Source organism: Petromyzon marinus, chromosome 36 (genome assembly GCF_048934315.1).
Source record: "Petromyzon marinus isolate PM22_M1 ecotype Great Lakes invasive population chromosome 36, UKy_Petmar_22M1.pri1.0, whole genome shotgun sequence".
Classification (NCBI taxonomy): domain Eukaryota; kingdom Metazoa; phylum Chordata; class Hyperoartia; order Petromyzontiformes; family Petromyzontidae; genus Petromyzon; species Petromyzon marinus.
The window spans coordinates 10329439-10349440 of record NC_133702.1 but is presented as its reverse complement, the minus strand read 5'-3'; the positions used below and the strand labels follow the sequence as shown (position 1 = coordinate 10349440).

Here is a 20002-nt window from a genome sequence, read left to right as displayed (position 1 = left end):
GTACTGAGCCAACCCGGCACAGGTGTCCCTTGAAGCCAGCTTATCACACTTTGGTCACAGCTTGGCTTGCCAAATAGCCAGTGGAAAACCACCGGTACCGGAAGGGCCTTCCATGCTAGCTCAGCTTGGATGTGCCAGTGGGAAAAACGGGTGATTTCAGCATGGCACTGACTTCTGAGCTGCCACCTGTCCACAACCCCCTCAATCATCCCTCACCAACTTAACTCCATCCACCAAAACGGGCCTGACCCTAACCCTAACCCTCACTCAGTACCGAACTCATGGCCGCCCACACACACACATATACACACCGCTCACGACAACAAAAAATAACAGCAGACACGCGTGGCGTTCACAGACTGTGTATTTGAATGTCATATCGGTGCACTATGTTGTAAGCTGAACATCGCACGCCGGCTGCGCTCCTAAACACGCATCGCGGTGTCGACGTTTCAACGTCTATTCCATAGTTATCATTGCTGAGGATAGGAAAATGTTGGGGTTCTGAAATAAAAAGTTGAAAACACTGCCCCCCCCCCACCACCTCACTAATCCATTTCCCAGACACCACACTTTTCGACGACACAGGGCTTCATGTCTCACTCAACATTCCCCGGAACGCTTCTAGGCTGGACGTGGAGGAGGGATTGTCGGTGTACGGCACTACCGCTACAAGATATGCTTATGCGTAATAATACTATCCAGTATTATTGTACCCGGTATTCTTATAATGCTATAAAGTTTGCATACAAAAGGTGGGATGGATTTGGCGTGCCAATACCCTCGAGAGAGTCTCTCTAGCGCTCCCTCTAGCCGAGATCCTTCTGCCAGCAGTTGTGCGAGCAAGAAATTGCAGGGCTGCATCTTTACCTTTTTACGAATGAATGAATAACCGAGCTAGGGAATTCATTTTTACGAGCACAGCCTCTGTGTGCCCCCTGTCTGTGGCGTTTGAGTTGCGTTAGCGTCTGACGATAGCTTTAAGGCAGCAGCCACGAAGGCCCATGGCGCTGGCAAGGGAAGGCCAGGTCACCGGGTCATTGGGTCAACGGGTCAGTACTCTTCCCCGTCCTCGCAGTCGCCCTCCAGGGAGTCGACCCCGACCTCCTCGTAGTCCTTCTCCAAGGCGGCCAGGTCCTCCCGGGCCTCGGCAAACTCCCCCTCCTCCATTCCCTCCCCCACGTACCTGCAGGCAAGTCCGAGGCATCAACATCGTCATCATCGTCAAGACAGTAACCATCATAAGTTACGCCAGAATCACCAACAAAGAGTAGAAGTGTCATCATCATTGGCAGTAGCTTCAGCTGCAGGAATCACCACATTCGGCAACGGTATTTGTGGCCAAATCACCATCATCAACATCATTCATCGCATTTGGAGCGACAACGTTCTTATCACCCACATCAGAAACAGCATCCTCATCATTCATCAGCATCGTCACCATCATAATCTACAGCCCTATCAGCAATGCTCTAACCACTACTTCGGCAACCCACTCCTTAAAATAAAAAAGAACATAAACTCTTTTCTTACTCTTATTTTCACTCCACGTGACCACGAGGAGAGAGAGATGCAAACTCCAAATATACAGCAGGCGTCAAGGTCGGCATCAAACCCACAACATTCTGTGTACCAGACGAGGTAGTTAACATCCACGCCACCGTGGCAACCATGATCAACGTTGCTGCTGTAAACTTACCAGTGCACAAAGGCGCGCTTGGCGTACATGAGGTCGAACTTGTGGTCCAGGCGAGCCCAGGCCTCAGCGATGGCCGTGGTGTTGCTGAGCATGCAGACGGCGCGCTGCACCCGTGCCAGGTCGCCACTCGGCACCACCGTGGGGGGCTGGTAGTTGATGCCCACCTGGGGTGGTGAGAGACACCAGGGGGAGTGGCGGTGAAGGCCACCGGATGAGTTGTGGGGAGAAGTACAAGAAAGGGCGCGTTGTCAGGTGTCATCATGAAAGGTACCGTCATAAAACTGCTACTGCGTACGTTCTTTCCGTTGCATTGTGGGTTGTACCGCATATTGTTCAGCGTCATGTCTGATATGTTGTGCCAGGACCTGGAAGTTTTTTCGAAGAACTGAGTTCCGTAGTAGCTCTCACCATTGACATTAGTTCCTGAAGGAGCTCCCAGCACGTAGGAGCGAAACGTCGGACATCGTTCCAAACAACACATAGCGGTACGTATGAATGTATATATATTGAACTTTTTTTTGCACCGTACGTAGCCAGCCGTACTCATCGGTGGTGCGGCAAAAGGACAACAAAACTAAAACCACAACCCAAAAACACACGGGAGAACTATTTGTAACAGCATCATGGAGGTTAGACGGGCAGGAGCGCTAGAGTTTCTATACTTGTCGATCTGATAAACTTTCTTCGCTATGGAAACACAAAACGCCTCGAGATCTTTCGACAAGATCGCTACGTTGTCGACACTGGCTTTGCCCGGTGCTCATGCAGTCAGAAGTTTTTGCTTGAGTGTTCGGCCTGGTCTAGTCGATGAGACTATGGGAAATATTAGTCGAGTCTCTGCGGATTCCATGTCGTCATTCTCTTCGTCTAGTAGAGTAAATCAGTTAATTATTTAGTCGTTAGACACGTTCGTTTGCTAAATATTGGTGTCTGTGTAGCAGTGTTTCTCCTCCGACCGTTATCAGGTCAGCCAATTATGAAACTTAGTAAATCCTGTTAAATACACAGAGCTAATTACCTGTTCGGTTTTCCTCAGTGCACTGCAGTCTCTAGCAATGCTACTACATTATCTCGGTCTGTGTCTTCACTTAGACTCTGTTAGATTTGTCTCGTCATGGTCAGCTGGTCTTTGTTCTCTGGTGATGGTGATGATGGTGGTGGGTAGCAGTGGTAGTCAGTTGTCACGCTTTTAAGTCCACTTGTAGCCATCGCTGACTCAAAAATAAAAACGCTTCGTCGACGAAATATTTCCATCGCGAATTTCGTTTCGCAAAACCTCACGCTGGGCATCCTCACCTTGAAGCCCGTGGGGCACCAGTCGACGAACTGGATGCTGCGCTTGGTCTTGATGGCGGCGATGGCGTTGTTGACGTCCTTGGGCACGACGTCGCCACGGTACAGCATGCAGCACGCCATGTACTTGCCGTGCCGCGGGTCACACTTCACCATCTGGTTGGCCGGCTCGAAGCAGGCCGTCGTGATCTCAGCCACGGACAGCTGCTCGTGGTACGCCTTCTCGGCCGAGATGATGGGCGCGTAGGTGACCAGCGGAAAGTGGATGCGCGGGTAGGGCACCAGGTTGGTCTGGAACTCGGTGAGGTCGACGTTGAGGGCGCCGTCGAAGCGGAGCGAGGCCGTGATGGACGACACGATCTGGCCGATGAGGCGGTTGAGGTTGGTGTAGGTGGGGCGCTCGATGTCCAGGTTGCGGCGGCAGATGTCGAAGATGGCCTCGTTGTCCACCATGAAGGCGCAGTCGGTGTGCTCCAGGGTGGTGTGGGTGGTGAGGATGGAGTTGTAGGGCTCCACCACGGCGGTGGACACCTGTGCCGTACGCAACACGAGGGCCGCGGAAGGATGGAGAAACGGGTCAGAATGGGTATAGGTTGGTATCGGTCGGGTCAGGTGAGGTCAAGTCGATTGGAGTTGGGGCAGGTCAGTAATGCAATAGAAACATGCGTTTATATTATTTACATTATTTTGCTGCTATCAATTTCAACATGATAAGTCATTTTGTTGAGCGGTCATTCGTGGGCAGGTCGCGTCTGAAAAAGAGCTATATAGCTCATTGGGCCCTTACCTGTTAAAATAAAAAAGTAGTTTAGTTTTTTTTAGTTTAGTTTAAATCCGGAGCACCGAGGCCTTGTCCACGAACCGTAGCGCCAACTCACCTGTGGCGCAGGGTAGATGGAGAACTCCAACTTGGACTTCTTTCCGTAGTCGACCGAGAGGCGCTCCATGAGCAGCGACGTGAAGCCCGAGCCCGTGCCGCCCCCGAAGCTGTGGAAGATCAGGAATCCTTGCAGCCCCGAGCACTGATCGGCCTACGGTCCATGTGGGAACATTAGGTGGGGACATGGGGTGGGCGTGGGGTGAGGACAGCGATTGGGAACACAGGCAGCCCCTGTAACCGTGATTGCAGCAGCAGTAGCAACGATCCAAGTCAGTGACGAGGAATATATGTTCCCCCCATTAGTCTGAAATTTCCTCCCCCACCAGGACTATGAGCTTCGTGGAAGATCAAACCCAGGGAGTGAGCGTGGAGTGAAGAAACGTGAATTTTCGGACGTGGAGCACAGTGTTGACAAACGGATATGGAGTGTGGACAATTGATTTCCGTACTTTTCCGATTATAACATGCTCCGGAAAATAAGACGCACCACAAAGTGTCAATAAAGTTGCCGACTCCTTCCCTTCCTCAAGTCCAGGTTCAGGAGCTTCCTCTTCTCCTCTGCCTATGCCTGACCCTATTCACGTAGAGGAATGCATGTAGCTCCCCATAATGATACACAGTGGTTCCTAATTATGTGCAGCATTTCAGGCAGTTGGACGGACGGACAGAGCTATTGCCAGGGCCGCCCAGAGAGGGTGAAGCAGGGGGTGCAGAAGGTGCAACTTGCCCCAAAAGGACCCCACAACATTTCTGGAGGATCCTTGACTCAGGGCCCATCTGGCACTGAACAGGGCCGTTGCCGTTGGCGTGGCTTGTGTGGTTGCTCTGCAAACCGGGGGATGCTCGACGTTCGGTCGCGCGTTGATTTCTCACTTAACCAGAGTGGGCCGCGTGGAGGCTGCCATCTTCCACTCCACAACATTCAGATTTTATGCTACTCATGAATCAAGGGGCTCCACGTGGAATTATGTCTAGGGCCTCCAGCCCCGGGGCCTACATGGAACCTCTCTGGGCAGCGCAGCGGTACCAGTAATCATTTTCAACGTCGGTGGAAAATAGTTACAAAAACTGACGGTGCTTGCCCTCCTCCTCCCCACCCAGCCACCAAAGACAAAGATCCCCGTGTAGCCTTAACAGACTATAGGAGCAAGTGCTGTTAGCGAGCACCTATGAAGGCCGGCACGGTACACGCGAGGTGGGTGGCCAGCACCACGCCCGGCCGCCTTTGTCTCCCCAGTAGTGATGTTTACACACCGCACCAGGTACTCATTTGAGGCTGAGTCGACCTAGGGGAGGCCCCAGGGCCGGTTCAATTAATCGTCACCGGTGCTGGCTGTGAGCGGGGAATCAAACTTGGGCAGCCAGGGTTCGTAGCGCAGCGTAGCGCTAACCGCTGCACCACCGCTCCCCACCACCATCGCCACCGGCCCACCACCTCCGCCGTCCCGTACCAGCTTGCGGATGCGGTCGAGCACCAGGTCGACGATCTCCTTGCCGATGGTGTAGTGGCCGCGCGCGTAGTTGTTCGCCGCGTCCTCCTTGCCCGTGATGAGCTGCTCGGGGTGGAAGAGTTGGCGGTACGGGCCCGTGCGCACCTCGTCTGAAAGAGGGGTCACACGAGGGGGTCAAGGCGCGCGCGATTGGGGGTCAAGGCGCGAGCGATTGGGGGTCAAGGCGCGCGCGATTGGGGCTCGCGCGTGTCGGCGTTGCACAGGAGGAAGCGAGGGGAGCAGACTGTCGCCCTCTTCCTCCAAACTTGGCAGGCTGGGGGGCAGCGGTGGGGGGGGGGGGGTAATTGGTTTTCGCCCCCCCACTGGGAAGCCCTGCAGCCCTGTGAACCGATCGGTCTGGGATCCATGTGGAGAATGTGATAGAAACTTAGGGGGGAATTGGGGGGGCATGAAGGGTTAGGGGTTAATGTATGAATATTATTAGAAAGAATTGTCCAATCGGTGTATATCGCTATTCATAATTGGTTTATTTTGGGTTAGGTCAGGGGTCGGAAACCTGCGGTTCCGGAGGTGCATGTGGCTCTTGAAGGACTGCTGCATCGTGACGCTCCCCCCCTAAAAGATAAAAGGTTTAGATGGCCGGTGTGTAGAAGGTTGCTCCCTCTGACTGAAGCTATTGATTAATTTATTTTTATTTTATTAAAATATCCGAGGATTAAAATCTCCCAAATTGCTTCCAGTAGTCACCAGGACATCGATGCCAATGCTGGTAAAAGGTTCCGGGGATAATCCGGGAGGATTGGCAACCCTAGGTGTGTATCATAGATCAATAATAGAGTTTTCCCCTTTTTTTCTGGCAACAAAACTGAAACCTTTTTACAAAGAATCATGTGTGCATTAACCACACAAAATGCAAAAAAAACACTGATAATATATGCATTGTCCCTGAAACTGATTGGTCCAGAGACGGCTTTTGAGCCTCGTCTCAATTGGTGCTAGACCAGAGGACGCCAAAAGGCGTACAGCTCAAACACAATGTACTATCAAAGTAATGAGGGCTCTGGGTAAACATCTACCTCATTAGACCTCCTTTGCAGGTACCAAAATATAATAATAGGTTTCTTGGAACGTGCAGGGGAGGTTGAGCGTGACGATATTTTTGTAGTGAGCGTATTGCGATCGGCGGGATGCGTGCAAAGGCTTCGGTTTAGTGCGTAAAAAAAGTGCAACCAATATGGTTGTTGTTATTCTTGTGTTACACAGGATTGGTCAGAAAAAATTCTGAATCTTTATTTAGCCCGGAGGAATCCAATGAGCTTATGGGCTGACACGGGTGCCTCTTGGTCGCCGCTTGCAGAGATGCGAAAACTCCCCAGGAGAGAGCACTTTTGAACAAATCGTCGCCGTCACATTAACCCAATCGTGGTTCCCTCTTTGTGAAGTCGTCCGATCATCTCAAAGCAAGCCGCGTGATGTGGATGGGGGCACAAGAACACAACGCGGAATAACATCTACCATCGCCGAATGGATATTTTTCTTTTAGCCGGCCTGTTCTCTTCTCGTTACTAGAGAGAACGGGAAGCACCGTCTGCAATGGCCCTTCTTCACAGCCCCACTTTTGAAACGATTGGCTCTCAACAGATTTTTTTTTTTGGCCGGGTGCTCGCCATCGGCCCATACCCAAAACGCACCGCGCCCACGACGTTCGAACCCTCCCGCTGCCGCCGAGTTACCGCGGGTTTGCGGGCTGCGGGTTTCGCATCGTCCGGGTTCAGCTTACCGACCACGGTGGGCTCCAGGTCGACGAAGACGGCGCGGGGCACGTACTTGGCGGCGTCGGTCTCGCTGAAAAAGGTGCTGAACGCGTCCTTGCGGTCGCTCTGCGGCCTCGCCGCGCCGCCGCCGCCGCCGCTGCTGCCCCCGCTGCCGGCGGCGACGGTGGCGGCGGCGGCCAGGGCGCTCTGCGACTGCTTGTCCTGCAGGGTGCCGTCCTGCATGATGCCGTGCTCCAGGCAGAAGAGCTCCCAGCACGCGTTGCCGATCTGCACGCCGGCCTGCCCGACGTGTACCGAGATGCACTCGCGCTGCGCACACATGCAGAATGTTGTTTAGTTTGCTTGTTCAATTGCTCGTGTGACGCAGTTGTGATTTTTTTTGTTTTTCTTCCCGATTTTTATTTATTTGATTCGTTGCTGTTACTCACTTGGGTGACACATGTCACTCTTTTTAAACGAGACTCACTACCCCCCCCCCCCCCCCCCCCCGCTGCCACCCAGTCTCTTGAGTTTTCACCGGGGTATATTCAAATAAACTCGTATGCACTGTAGGTATGTTGAACTTCTTTCGCACCACCGTACGTAGCCAGCCGTGCAAATCGGAGGTGCGGGGGGGGGAGGACGACAACTTGAACGCAGACACGGAGTCGTGTGCGTACGTGCAGTGCGAGGGGGTGTTCGTGGTGCCCAACTCGCAGAGCTGCGCAGGGTCTACACCAGGGGTGGGGAACCTTTTTTTCTGCCAAAGGCCATTTGGATATTTTAAAAACATCATTCGTGGGCCATACAAAATGATCAACTTAAAAATTAGCCTTTTATATTTGGTCAAACATTTAATTAACTCACCCCTAATGCGATGGCTGGAACTGCTTCTCTTTGGCGAGGCGTGTGATGTTATCTGGTATTGATGATGTTAGCTGGTATTGATGATGTTAGTTGGTATTGATGATGTTGCTACTCGCAACTGCTTTTCCAGGTTTGCTCCTAGATTTATTGAATTTCGAGTCCCGCCTGCGGTTGCCTTGGCAGGGCCAGACCAAATGATTTTGTGGGCCTTATACGGCCCGTGGGCCGGACGTTCCCCACCGCTGGTGTAAAGCCACGGTCGGCCGAGAGGTGGCTAGCTGGGGCAGCATGTGGCAGGGCGAGCGAGAGGGTGAGCGAGCGAGCATTCCTGCCTGGCTCGTACCACTGCTCCACCGAGCCAATAGAAACACACGCACGTATACAATCTACATATGGTTCATGATGTATTTTAAAAGAAGATATCTTGCCTTTCCCCCCCAATTTGAGCAATAATTTTGAATGTTTTAAGGCACCATTTAATACTTGCTCTCAGAGTGGCCATGTGTATCATGGGCGAGAAATAAGGAGAAGCAACTGGGGAGAGAACGATGAACGAGAACACATATAGAACTGGAGAGAGAGGCCAGTTCTAAATAGGTGGTGGGGTCTTCAGCTGGGACTTCATTCTCCTTCCGATATTAGGAAGCCACTGGAGCTATGTACTTTTCAATCTAGATTGAAAACTCATCTCTTTAGAACAGTTTTTGTGTGTTGAGTTTGTTGCCCTTCCCCCGCACCTCCGATTAGCACGGTTGGCTATTACGTACGGTGCGAAAGAAGTTCAACATACATCCAACGACTGCGAATTCCTAACCTCCAAGGGCAGGGAATTGCAGAGCCACAGTGGCCATCACTCCAGGTTCGAGGCCTGGAGCGCGGTACGTTGGGTAGGGCACGATCGGTCGATGTCAGCATTCTTTTATCCCGATCGTGATATCATGACACGAAGCATCCATATGGAACTCATAAATAATAAAACACTCTCAGAGCCGTGTGGACCCTCTCGTTGTTACTCGGGAGAATCCAGTTTATCTCGCTCGCCGCTTGGCACGGAGGGTCACGGCTTGGCTCCAGCGGCCGCCCTGAATAATACTGCGCGTGTATTAAATATCAAAACCATATACGCCGACTGCTTCAGTGGACGTTAAATATCCCGTGACGTCCTTCGCAAGATTTAGGCCAATGTACGCCGACGTCATTGACTAAAGTTAACAAAAACAATTACCCGCAAGTTACTCAATTGTAATTAGCATGGCATCCCCCCCTACTGTGAGCACTTGTTGGCAGGACCATCCTGAAAAAGAGTCGCGAGATTCAGTGACTATTTCCCGGATCAACAAGTGGAATAAGTAATACGAGATACCCTGGTACGCACCTCGTGACGCTGTATGGCTGAGTTACCAAATTGGAAGCTCTATCACCCTGTCGGGTTTATCTCAATGGTGCAGTACTTATTACATTTAAACCATTATAAAGCTCCTGTATACATACAGAGTGGCCCAAAAATTCAGGACACATAAGGTTAGTATATTTATCTTGACAACTCACATCGGGTTATTTAATTTACATGAATAAATGTTACAGTTGACTTGGATTAACATTAATGCATGCATGAATTCTCTTTTGAAATAAATGTAGGAAATATATTTAAAGATCACAGGTGTAATCAATGAATATTAATCGATTATTGTTTCGTCTCAATTTAAGCAGGGTTCTTGGTCGAGTTTTATCAAAGACGAATTTGGGGTGGCCTGAACAGGAAAAAGAAAAATATAGATATTAATGATAATCGATACAAAATGTTACTTAAAGAATAAACGATTAACATTTTGTAATGCCAGTATTAAAATGAATTATACAACCCTATATGTCCTAACTTTTAGGCCACCCTGTACACTTTTGGAGGGGGCATATTATTAGTCTGAGAGCCTGGGCGACAGCACCTTGTTGTGCCTTCCCCTGCACCTCCGATGAGCACGGTTGGCTACGTACGGTGCTAAATAAGTTCCAGCATACGTGCGAATCGGAGTTGCGGGGGGGGGGGGGGGGCAGGACCACAAACTAAACACAAGAAGCAGTTCTAAAGAAACTAATTTGCAAATGTAGATTTAAAAAATCTAGAAGGAGTTCTAAGAAAAAATGAGTTTTCAATCTAGATTTGATCAATCTAGATACACACGTACACACACCCAAGACAGTCAACGCTATAGCTGCCACTGCCGCCACCCTTGTCGCTGCCACCAATGTGGCAGTGACGGGGTTGAGCGGCGCGAGCAGGTGTGTGCGCGCGGGCGTGCGTGGCAAAGAGAGGGCCACGTTCGTCACCAGAAGCCTATTTGTGTCCCACGCGTCACCGTGTACCCAGAAGCTCCAGCTACCCCCCCCCCGCCTCTTCCCTTCAACGCAGTGTGCCGGATGAAGCTAGTGCGGGACCTGTAGCATATGTTATAAAGGGGCCCTAAAAAAAACACATACGTAATAAAAACATACGTTTTTTTTATATTCTTGGTTCTTTTGGTAAAGTCACGTAGAAGGGAAACAATAGAATAAAAATATAAAACAATAATATTATCACGTCGTTTCGACTGCAACACAAGCAATCATCATTAGGTGTGAAAACCACAGCAAGAAAATTTGAAAAAAGTGTCGTGTTTTTTTCTTAACGTTAGCACCACGGAGAGCGATTTGGCAGTTATTCAGATGGACGAGTCCATCTATGTTCGGAAAAGAGGAGGGGGGAGACGAAGAGAATGGAATGCGGTCTGAAAGCCACCGTAAGCGTGAACAATCAATTAAGACCCGAAATGGTTTATCAAATCCTTCCAATTATTTCTAAGCCAGCATCCATCTTCTCGGTTTAAATTGTCTGTTTGTATATGTGGATAGCCTCATGAACGAATCTCTCATGGTAGCCAGATGGCTTGCAGAGAACCTCTGTCTTGGAGAAGTCAATGTCATGTGAGCCCACTGAATTATAACAGTGATCTGCTAGGGCCGAGGTGTTGGTCCTACCGTGTTTTAGGTCTGCTTTGTGTTCATGGATGCGGTCCGAGACATGTCGTTTGGTTTCTCCAATGTAACTACTACCACATAGGTGGCTAGCTATCCACATATACAAACACAGAGACAATTTCAACCGAGATAGATTCTGCCTTAGCAATCATTGGAAGGATTTGATAAACCATTTCTGGTCTAAATTGATTGTTCACGCTTACGGTGGCTTTCAGACCGCATTCCATTCTCTTCGTCTCCCTCCTCCTCTTTTCCGAACATAGATGGACTCGTCCATCTGAATAACTGCCAAATCGCTCTCCGTGGTGCTAACGTTAAGAAAAAAAACGCCACTTTTTTCAAATTTTCTTGCTGTGGTTTTCACACCTAATGATGATTGCTTGTGTTGCAGTCAAAACGACGTGAGAATTTTATTGTTTTATATTTTTATTATTTTATTGTTTCCCTTCTACGTGACTTTACCGAAAGAACCAAGAATATGAATCCCTACAGTCACGAAAGCTTTAAATCAAAATACATGTTTTTACTTGCATAGTAAAGTAATTGTTTTTTTGCATTTGCTATATAGCCAAAAAATACGACAAATCGCTAACCTTAAACACCCAGTCGTTCGTTAAAGTTGAAGGCGGTATAGTACTATAGTAATAGAGCAAGTGCAGAATCACTGAACCGGAATTGATAGCTTGAAAGCATTTAGCGTGGGGCCCTTGAAAGTGCGGGGCCCGTAGAATATGTAGCTACTTTTGCTACTAGGATAACCCGGCACTGCTTCAACGAGAGAGGAACTTCACAACCCGGGGGGGGTCTTTTATATAGACGTAGTGACGTGGAATGGGTCACTACGTCGCATAGCGCTGGTTCCTGGCAGAGAAGGGGATCTGCAGTTGCAGCAGCCCTGTCTGCCAGCAGGTCATGTGATAAACCAGAGAGAGATGTAGGGGAAAAGTACAGAGGGGGCACGTGAGGTAAGCCCGGGAAACCGCCAGTAGGTTCTAGAAGGGGGGCGTGGCCGGGGCGGAGCGAGGCCACACTGGGAGGATAAAAGGGGACCCCGAGCGAAGGCTCGGGGCTGTTGCTTGGAGTGGGATCCTGTCGTGCTGCTGAAGTCTTCGTCGTCTACGTCTTCACCTTCTCGGCGTCATCAGTCAGGCAGTCTGCCAGCTGTCCTGACTGAGAGTTGTAGTTACCTCTTGTGAGCTGTGAAGGCTGATAATAAAGTGCCTCCTACTCCTAATGTCTCTGAGTCAGTCACTACATATATATGCCCGTTTCGTTTGAGAAGACCGCCTATTCAACTCGCGCCTATCCGTCCATCCGCTGGCTGGATGAAGGCGAGCGGAACGCGGTGTTGCAGGCAGGTCATGGGGGAGGGGTTACCAACTCGCACTAACCAGCGTGGTGAAGTATGGTCAAATCCCGCCACCCCCTCCATGACCGACGGGGCATGGAGAGGCCTGATCCAGCAAGCAGTGGATTGAAAAAGCGAAGGGTAAATGTCGTGTTGTTTATCATGCCTTCACGTCACCCCCTGCAGCCACTAGAGGCGCTACTGTTCAATCTTTTAAGATAAATCGCGACACGTGAATCATCACTATAGTTGGAGTTCAATTATCTGCCACCATATTATTAGCTGGTTCCACCAAAGCTTCCTATTTTCCGCACCAAAATTCCAAGTGTCCGTAAAATTTCGAACTTTGGATCGGTGGTGTAAATTTGTGAATACGAACCGCGTGTTCCTCGGATCGGCAGTGCAAATTGGCGGCTAATACGATCTGCGCGTTCCTCGGATCGGCGGAGTATATTGGCAGATAACACGACCCGCGTGATTGGTCGCCCACAATACCGTGGATGAGAGGAGTTCCGTCGATCAATTGTGAAATCAATATGGGAATAACAAATAATATGGGAATAATGACAATATGGGAAAAACAAATAACAATATGGGAATGCTATGGAATCATAAATAACAATAATGGAAAATTATATTGAATAACGACATGGGAATAAACTATGGCATAAATATGGAATCATATGTAATAAATAACAATATGGGAATAACACTATGGAATAATATGGAATCATAAATAACAATATGGGAATAACAATATTGAATCATAAATATGGAATATGGAAAAAGAAATAACAATATGGGAATACCAATATGGAATGATAACAATGAGAATAACAAATGAACTCAATGTGTACCTCAATAACGGGGTGTGGCCTTAGGAGGAATTATAGTTAGCGACGTTTCGGGCAATAGCCCTTCTTCACACGACATAGAGTTCATAGAGGTCATTATGGGAACAGATGAGTTTGTTAAATTATGGCAGTATTATAAATGTCATTGTTTTTTAATATGGTTGTTCGTATGCAATACAATGTGAAGTGTACCCAAGGCAGCCTTGTTCCTGTCTGCTGAAGATTCGTTTGTTTCCTGCTGAATACTTTACATGGATGTACATATTACAGCGCTCAACAAGTGTGTGACCTATTTGTGTCGTGCGTGAGTGTTACTCTCTCGTATTCATGTCCGAGTCCAGTTACCAAGCTCTCCTGCGTATATATATTAAACGTTCTATGAATCGTCTGAATCGTCGCTGGGCTGTAATCCGATGATGTACATAACCGATTATCAGTTTGATGCTTCGGCTAATCGGACAAAAAGTGACAACCACAATACAGGAATTTTGGGTTACGCGATCTAACCCATAAAAAAACCCTCTATTATGGACATTGGTCGCGAAAGCCTACGTGTTAAACTAACAAGTCTCAAGTCTGTTCCCACGTGCGCCGCTGTACGGGAGGTGATGGGCGGGTGGAGCTTGGTGATGTCAAAGGCATGGGCAGCTAAGAAACACAGAGTGTGGCTTGTAGGGTGCGGGTTCCCGCTTTCGGGAGGCAGGATGTGGCAAGGGGGTTGGACTCCCCGACCCTGACGCCTACTGCTGTATATTTGGAGTTTGCATAAACTCACTCTACCCGTGGTCGCGTGGATTTTTGTCTGGGTCCTCCGTCTTTCCCCACCCCCACGCCCCTTCCACGTTTATAAACACGTGCTGAGATTATTTGGCAGCGATAAATGTCCACGCGATTAGCCACTTTGCCGAGCTACCATATTGTGGCCAGGTCGCTTCTGAAAACAAGCTACAATGTATCGCTCAGCAGGCCGTACCTGGTAACATTTTTTATTTAGTTTAGCTTCAAAGGGGTCGAGTAATCTACCACAGAACACAACAGCTGATTATTGTTTTATTAGACTCTTTGACTGAAAATTGACGAATCGTCCCAGCGCTCTCGTTAGAAGTATCCCCGACGTTATAAATGATGTATTGCCTATACCACGCGTACTTCTTCATAATGAAGCCGAATGAAATATTAAAGGGGGGTGCAATGGGAGGTTGTGCACAAGTACACACACAAAAACCACACAGGTCTATGAGGTATTATATATATGTTTTATAGATAAAATAATATATAGGCCACAAATGTTTACGTGGGATGAAGGTGGGGCAGTGGTTAGCGTACGCCATGAACCTGGCGACCCGAGTTCGATTTCCGATCACGGCTAACATCAGTGGCGAGTGATGTGTGAACCGGTCCCATGTTCCGCCTTCGCCATCCCGCACTGACCAGAGTAGCGAAGTATGGTCAAACAACAACACCCATATCTGATATGGCGTGAGGAGGCCTCATCTATGATTGACAAAGGGCTGAAATTATTATTTGTATGCGGATATATGACGAAGTTTTGAATAAGTTAACCTTGGAGTTAAATATACAACCTAAGTTATAGTAATGAAATACATTTTTGTTTTTAATCCATACTCTATTTTTTTGTATTATTATTCAATGCTACAAGCTAAAGGACACACTTCAGAACGTCAGGGAAACTCCAACAAACGCAACGCACGGGAAGCGCTCGCAGGGGCCTGGCGGGTTACCAGCTACGCCTCAACGTCGCCAAACAGAGGGCAGGCGGCTACTCATCAAACATCCACTGAAGGTGGGGCCGTGTTGGCCCGGTTATATAAGCAAAATGTTTTAATCGTGGGCCGTGGCTGGCTGCTTGGGAGTCACCTTCATCCGGCGGTGGTCTGACCATGGCTGATTGATTGATTGTGGTGAAAAAAAAACAAGTGGGTGTGACCACTTTTATAAAATTAAATCCTAATGATTTTAATGTATAAAGCGGCCTTAAACAACATCGTCTTGGACGGTGAACTGAACATGGGAGGGCAAGACCAAAACAAAAGACTTGCTATCAGTAACTGCAAAATGTAGGATGATGATTGGGGGAATTATATTTTAAAAGGGAATCGCGCTCAAAATCACCCAGGTCACAGTGCATGGCGCTAACCGCTGCACCACCGCTCAACCACAGTACGCATTCAAAAAAACAAAGCCTTCAGAAACAAACCGGAATGTCCCCTCTTTGAACGAGCAAGCGTACACAGCCCTTCGTCGTGGATTTCACGGGGGGGGGGGGGGGGGGGCGCCGCGTGTCCGCGAGAAATGTCTTCTCAAGCTTGCGCGACGCGCTACTGCGGGGACATCTTCGGAAGTTTTGCACGCGAAGGGGCCGGCGGCGGCGCGCGCCGAGGTGACACGCCAAGGGTGACACGCCCAACGACACGGGGCCACAAACCTGAAAAACCACTCTTCGGAACGAACGTCCCATCTTCACCCAAGTCCAACATTCACAGGAAACGGCCATATGATTTAACAGCGTGTCTACAGCAGTGGTTCCTTAACCTGGGGGGGTGCATCTCGCACGGGCACACGTTAAGTACAACTTTGTTTCATCAAACCTACGGATGTATTAAAATTATACATTTTCTAACGACCGAGACCCAAAGGGGTGCAAGGCTGTAGTAAAGGTTAAGAACCACTGCTCCAAACGAATCATCTTACGGTAACTTGATAAATTCGGGCCACAAATTGGTACGCTAGCTGTCAGGCAGCCAGTCACCTATATATACGCACGAGGGGGGCATGCGTGTGGGGCTTGGGGGGGGGGGGGCCCAAGGACGCGTGGTCCACGCACCCCCACGTATGCCGTCCTGATAAGGGCGTGCTCGCCCAGCCAAATATAGATCGGGCCCCGGGGGGTGACGATGGGGGGGGGGGGATCAGCCAACTTGCACGTGAAGTCTAGAGCAGGCACGGCAACACTGCTGCCCCGGTGGCTAGGGAAGGGTTAAAACTTCAGCGGTGACGAAGCAGTTTGCAATTAAAGCCACGGGGGTGGGAGGGCGAGAGAGAGAGCAAAATTGGAACGTCCACTCCCATCGGTCACCGAGCCACCAGCCGCAAAGTTGCCACCAACTTGGGCACCTTTGCCGCCCGAGTGTTGAATGTGCGCAGTGTTACGACATAACGCGCGCTTGCGATGTCGCATGATAGTTTACGGCACGAGTAATAACGCACGAGGCTTGCCAGACGCTGGGAATAAAAAATGCGTTACAGATGATCTTTCATAAAGGTTCTTCTGCTCCGCAGGTTCAGTCTGTTAATGTGTACGTGGCAAGTTTGTAGGGGGGTCAAAACATCTACCACAGGACAAAATAGTGCACTAACATATTAAAACACCGTAACATAGGCCATGATCAATCCACTGCTGGATGAAGACCGCCTCAAGCCGTCGCCATCTCTCAATCTAAGTTGAAAAGTCAGCGGTTTCTTGATGAAATGAGCATTGCGGCAGTGCTAATTTCCCATTTATAGCCCACAGCCAGTGGTGGAAATTCCACATTCATCTGGCGGGGGGGGGGGGGTTGTATCTCCTCCATTGGACAACGCCGCGTTGTAATAATCCACCCGGCACCTGCACACGGAGCCGACTTGCAACGCACGCGCGGTGTCGACAAAAGCTCGCGCACGTCCACCGTCAAAGATCGTCGAGAGCAGCAGAAAGACCCACGGGGTGACGGACGGTGCGGGCACAACTCACCATGGTGGCTGTCACGCAGGGAGAGAGAGGCGGCAGTAAACTTGGGAGTGGCTGTTGTCACCGGCTGACTGTGTACGCGTGCGTGCGTGCGTGTATTTCGCCGAGTAGCAGAGGACGCGCGACGGGTCCCGTCAGCACTCAGGCACTAACGTGAGCTCTGCGGACGGCTCGGGTGCCTATATAGTTGGAGGAGGAGGAGGTGGTGGTGGTGTTGGGGGCTGCACCAACTGGGGTCCTGGCACCAGCCAGCGAGACCTCCTCCTCTCTCTCACTCGCCCTGACCAAAGCTCCTCCCTGCCGAACGCACACGTAATCTGCACCGATGTTCCAACACGCACGGCACCCATGCACACGAGGCAAAGATCCCCCGTATAGCTTACACAGTAAGCTGGGACAAGTGCTGTTGTCCCAGCACCTTATGGGGAGTGGTAGCGTAGCGGGGAGTGGCACCGTGGTATGAATCCAGTGGTGCGAGTTCTATTGCTGGCAAAGGCCAACATCTGTGGTATTGATCTGAACAGGTCCTGGGACTCCCCCCACCCCCAGAGGTCGACTCGGCCTTCAATAAGTATGTACCTTATGTGGGGTGGTAACATCAGCACGATGCTGGCCACAAAAAAAATAAACTTTTGTTTAGCAGGTAAAGCCCACTGAGATATATAGCTCTTTTCAGAGGTGATCCGGCCACACATGATAGCTCATCGAAGTGGCTTATCACGTGGGATTCTAAAAAAGCCACATAAGAGGCAAAGGTGGTTGAGAGTGGTTCTGGCCACAACACGCACTCGTGAACCTAGTTGCTCACTGACAGCACTTGACCCAACAGAATACGTAGGCTACACGGGGGATGTTTGTCTTTATCGGGAACACAAACACACACGCCCACTACACCAGGTACTGTCTCTCGCGACGACACTGTTCCTCTAAAACCCACAACGATTGATCTTTTTGAAGCAGAAGCGGCAGCTGCAGTGCGCGGAATGCAGTCCCACCGGGCGCTTGCCTGGGCCAGGCTGCAGTCGACAAATTGACAAAGTGCCTGCGCCTAAGCACCCAGAGCCACGCGTGGACAAAGATCCGCCTCCCCGTGTAGCCTTCAACGGACTGCTGGGGCGAGCGCTGTTGTTGGCGCGAGAACCTGTCCTATTAAAGCCGAAATTGGCACGTGAGGACGCGGTGTGGCCGGTACCACGCCTCGCCGCCTATGTCTCGTCGGAGATGATGTTTACACTCAGCAACAGGTAGGTATTTAACTTCCCAGTCACCCTTGGAGAGGTTCACAACAGGTTTGGATATCACTCGTTGCCGATGTTATCCGAGGTTGGGAATCGAACCCGTGTCACCGGTTTCGTAGGACAAAACGCAAAGCACCGCACTGCTACTAAACAACAGCAGCCGCCGTTCGCGTCTAAGTCATGGTGACGTCACCACAGCGCTTGTGCCTGGCTAGGTGCACTTTTACACCGTATAAAGCATAACCAGCTTCGCCGGGAGGTCACGGGACAGGCCCTCGTGTTATGCGCCGACAGGCCGAGACGAACTGGCAGATTCACACCACTCGTGTTAACTTGTGTCAATGTTACACAAAATAACCACACCTACACACACGTGTACACACTTGTAGGCAGGTATGCAACATAGCAGAAAATATACAAATGAGGTGTACAAATTCGAGTGTTTTAATTTGATGCGTTGACCTTAAAACTGATGATTATGTTGGACGTACACATGGGTGTTCCACGGGTGATGGTATCGCATAATGAGCGTTTGTGCATCATGACCCACATTTTACGATTACTGTACAATCTTCCGGCAGCAGCCAAAACGAGCCGACCCACCTAAGCCTTTGCAATTACTTGCGATCCACCCCTACGCCTGCGAGGGCATGGACTCGTACGTCCTCAGTAACGTAAACAAAAAATATCACGAAAAATTATAACATAGCCATAGTTATTAATCTCAGTGATCTAAAGGTTCGTTGTGCATTGTACACATGCGCAGTGAGGTGATGTAATGTGACATGCAAAGCATGCTGGGAGGGGAGCGAGTTCGTGGTCACAATCATGGCCGAATTTAGGGGGACTGTGCCACAGGGACATTGTACAGGGCCCGAAAACTTCTGAGGGGGCCCCATAAAAAACTAAACTAAACCACAATTTGTTTCGTTTATTAAGCAAAGTACGACTGTCCATTGATATCATTTTAATGCGCAATATCGACAACGCTTTTATCAAATATTATTTTACAACAATAGTAGAATTTAAAACTCAAGGTGCGGCCCTGCCAAGTGCTTGCCCGCGGCACTGCTGGTGGAAGTGCCTCGTGTCAAAAAATAGCGAAATCCAGCTACGGAAAAAATCAGCGGCGAGTGGCGTTCCAACCTGTTCTGGCTCTCCCGAGGGCGATTCGTCGCTAAAATGTATACTCAGGGCCTACCGGGTTTTCCTCATCATTTATAGAGAGCATTAGGATTAGTATCACGTCCAAACCTCACGCTTACGCCGCCAAATTCGTTTTGCCCAACGCACCGGAGAAATCGACTCGCGAGTCTCCTTCGGTCGGCCTCCCGTCGATCCCCACAGCGGGTTTCACAGATCCAGATCGTCGTGGTTGCCGCGCTCCCGTCCAGACACCCACCGCCCCACCACCACCTCCTGGCCACAGACACCACCGCCATCGTCACCCGCCACCTTCTCACTTACACTTCTCTCACCGTGCTCCTGACGATTCATCCGGTTACAGCGCGGGCTTCAAAAATGGAAGTACAGTGCAGATATAAATGTGCACGCAGAGCAAAAGGGCGATTTCCATCTACATTACAAGAAACTCAAGAGGCCCGTCTCTTAGCGAGTGAGTCGATCAGCTACAATGCTGCCTTGACTATTTTTTGTCGTACAGAGGTCCCCAATGACTCAGTCTGACCCGGAAGGAGCCAGAGACCTATGCTGCCGATAATGAGCTACGTTAAGACCTGTGATCTTTAACCTAGGTAAAAAAAAAACATGGCCAAAGCTTTTCAACATGCTACTCTCATGGCATGGTACTGGGGAGTGGTAATGCAGTGGTTAGCTCATTGTGCTAGAATCGAACTCA

General features: G+C 49.8%; 1 protein-coding gene across 4 annotated transcripts in view; it reads right to left on the bottom strand.

Moving 5' to 3' along the window:
• Positions 1-346: 346 nt before the first annotated feature.
• The window catches only part of LOC116949299 (tubulin alpha chain, testis-specific-like), a 27718-nt gene continuing 8062 nt past the window's right edge, over positions 347-20002 (bottom strand). For 3 of the 4 annotated variants that reach the window (XM_032966436.2, XM_032966435.2, XM_032966437.2), the window contains 6 exons: positions 7104-7407; positions 5324-5472; positions 3871-4023; positions 2996-3523; positions 1700-1863; positions 347-1186 (listed from right to left, as the gene is read on the bottom strand). In XM_032966436.2, coding sequence (XP_032822327.2) covers positions 1054-1186; positions 1700-1863; positions 2996-3523; positions 3871-4023; positions 5324-5472; positions 7104-7407 — 1431 coding nt within the window. In that variant the 3' untranslated portion in view covers positions 347-1053. Of the gene's footprint in view, positions 1187-1699; positions 1864-2995; positions 3524-3870; positions 4024-5323; positions 5473-7103; positions 7408-16909; positions 17386-20002 lie in introns of those variants that run through there. The other variant, XM_032966438.2, reaches the window with a different exon arrangement.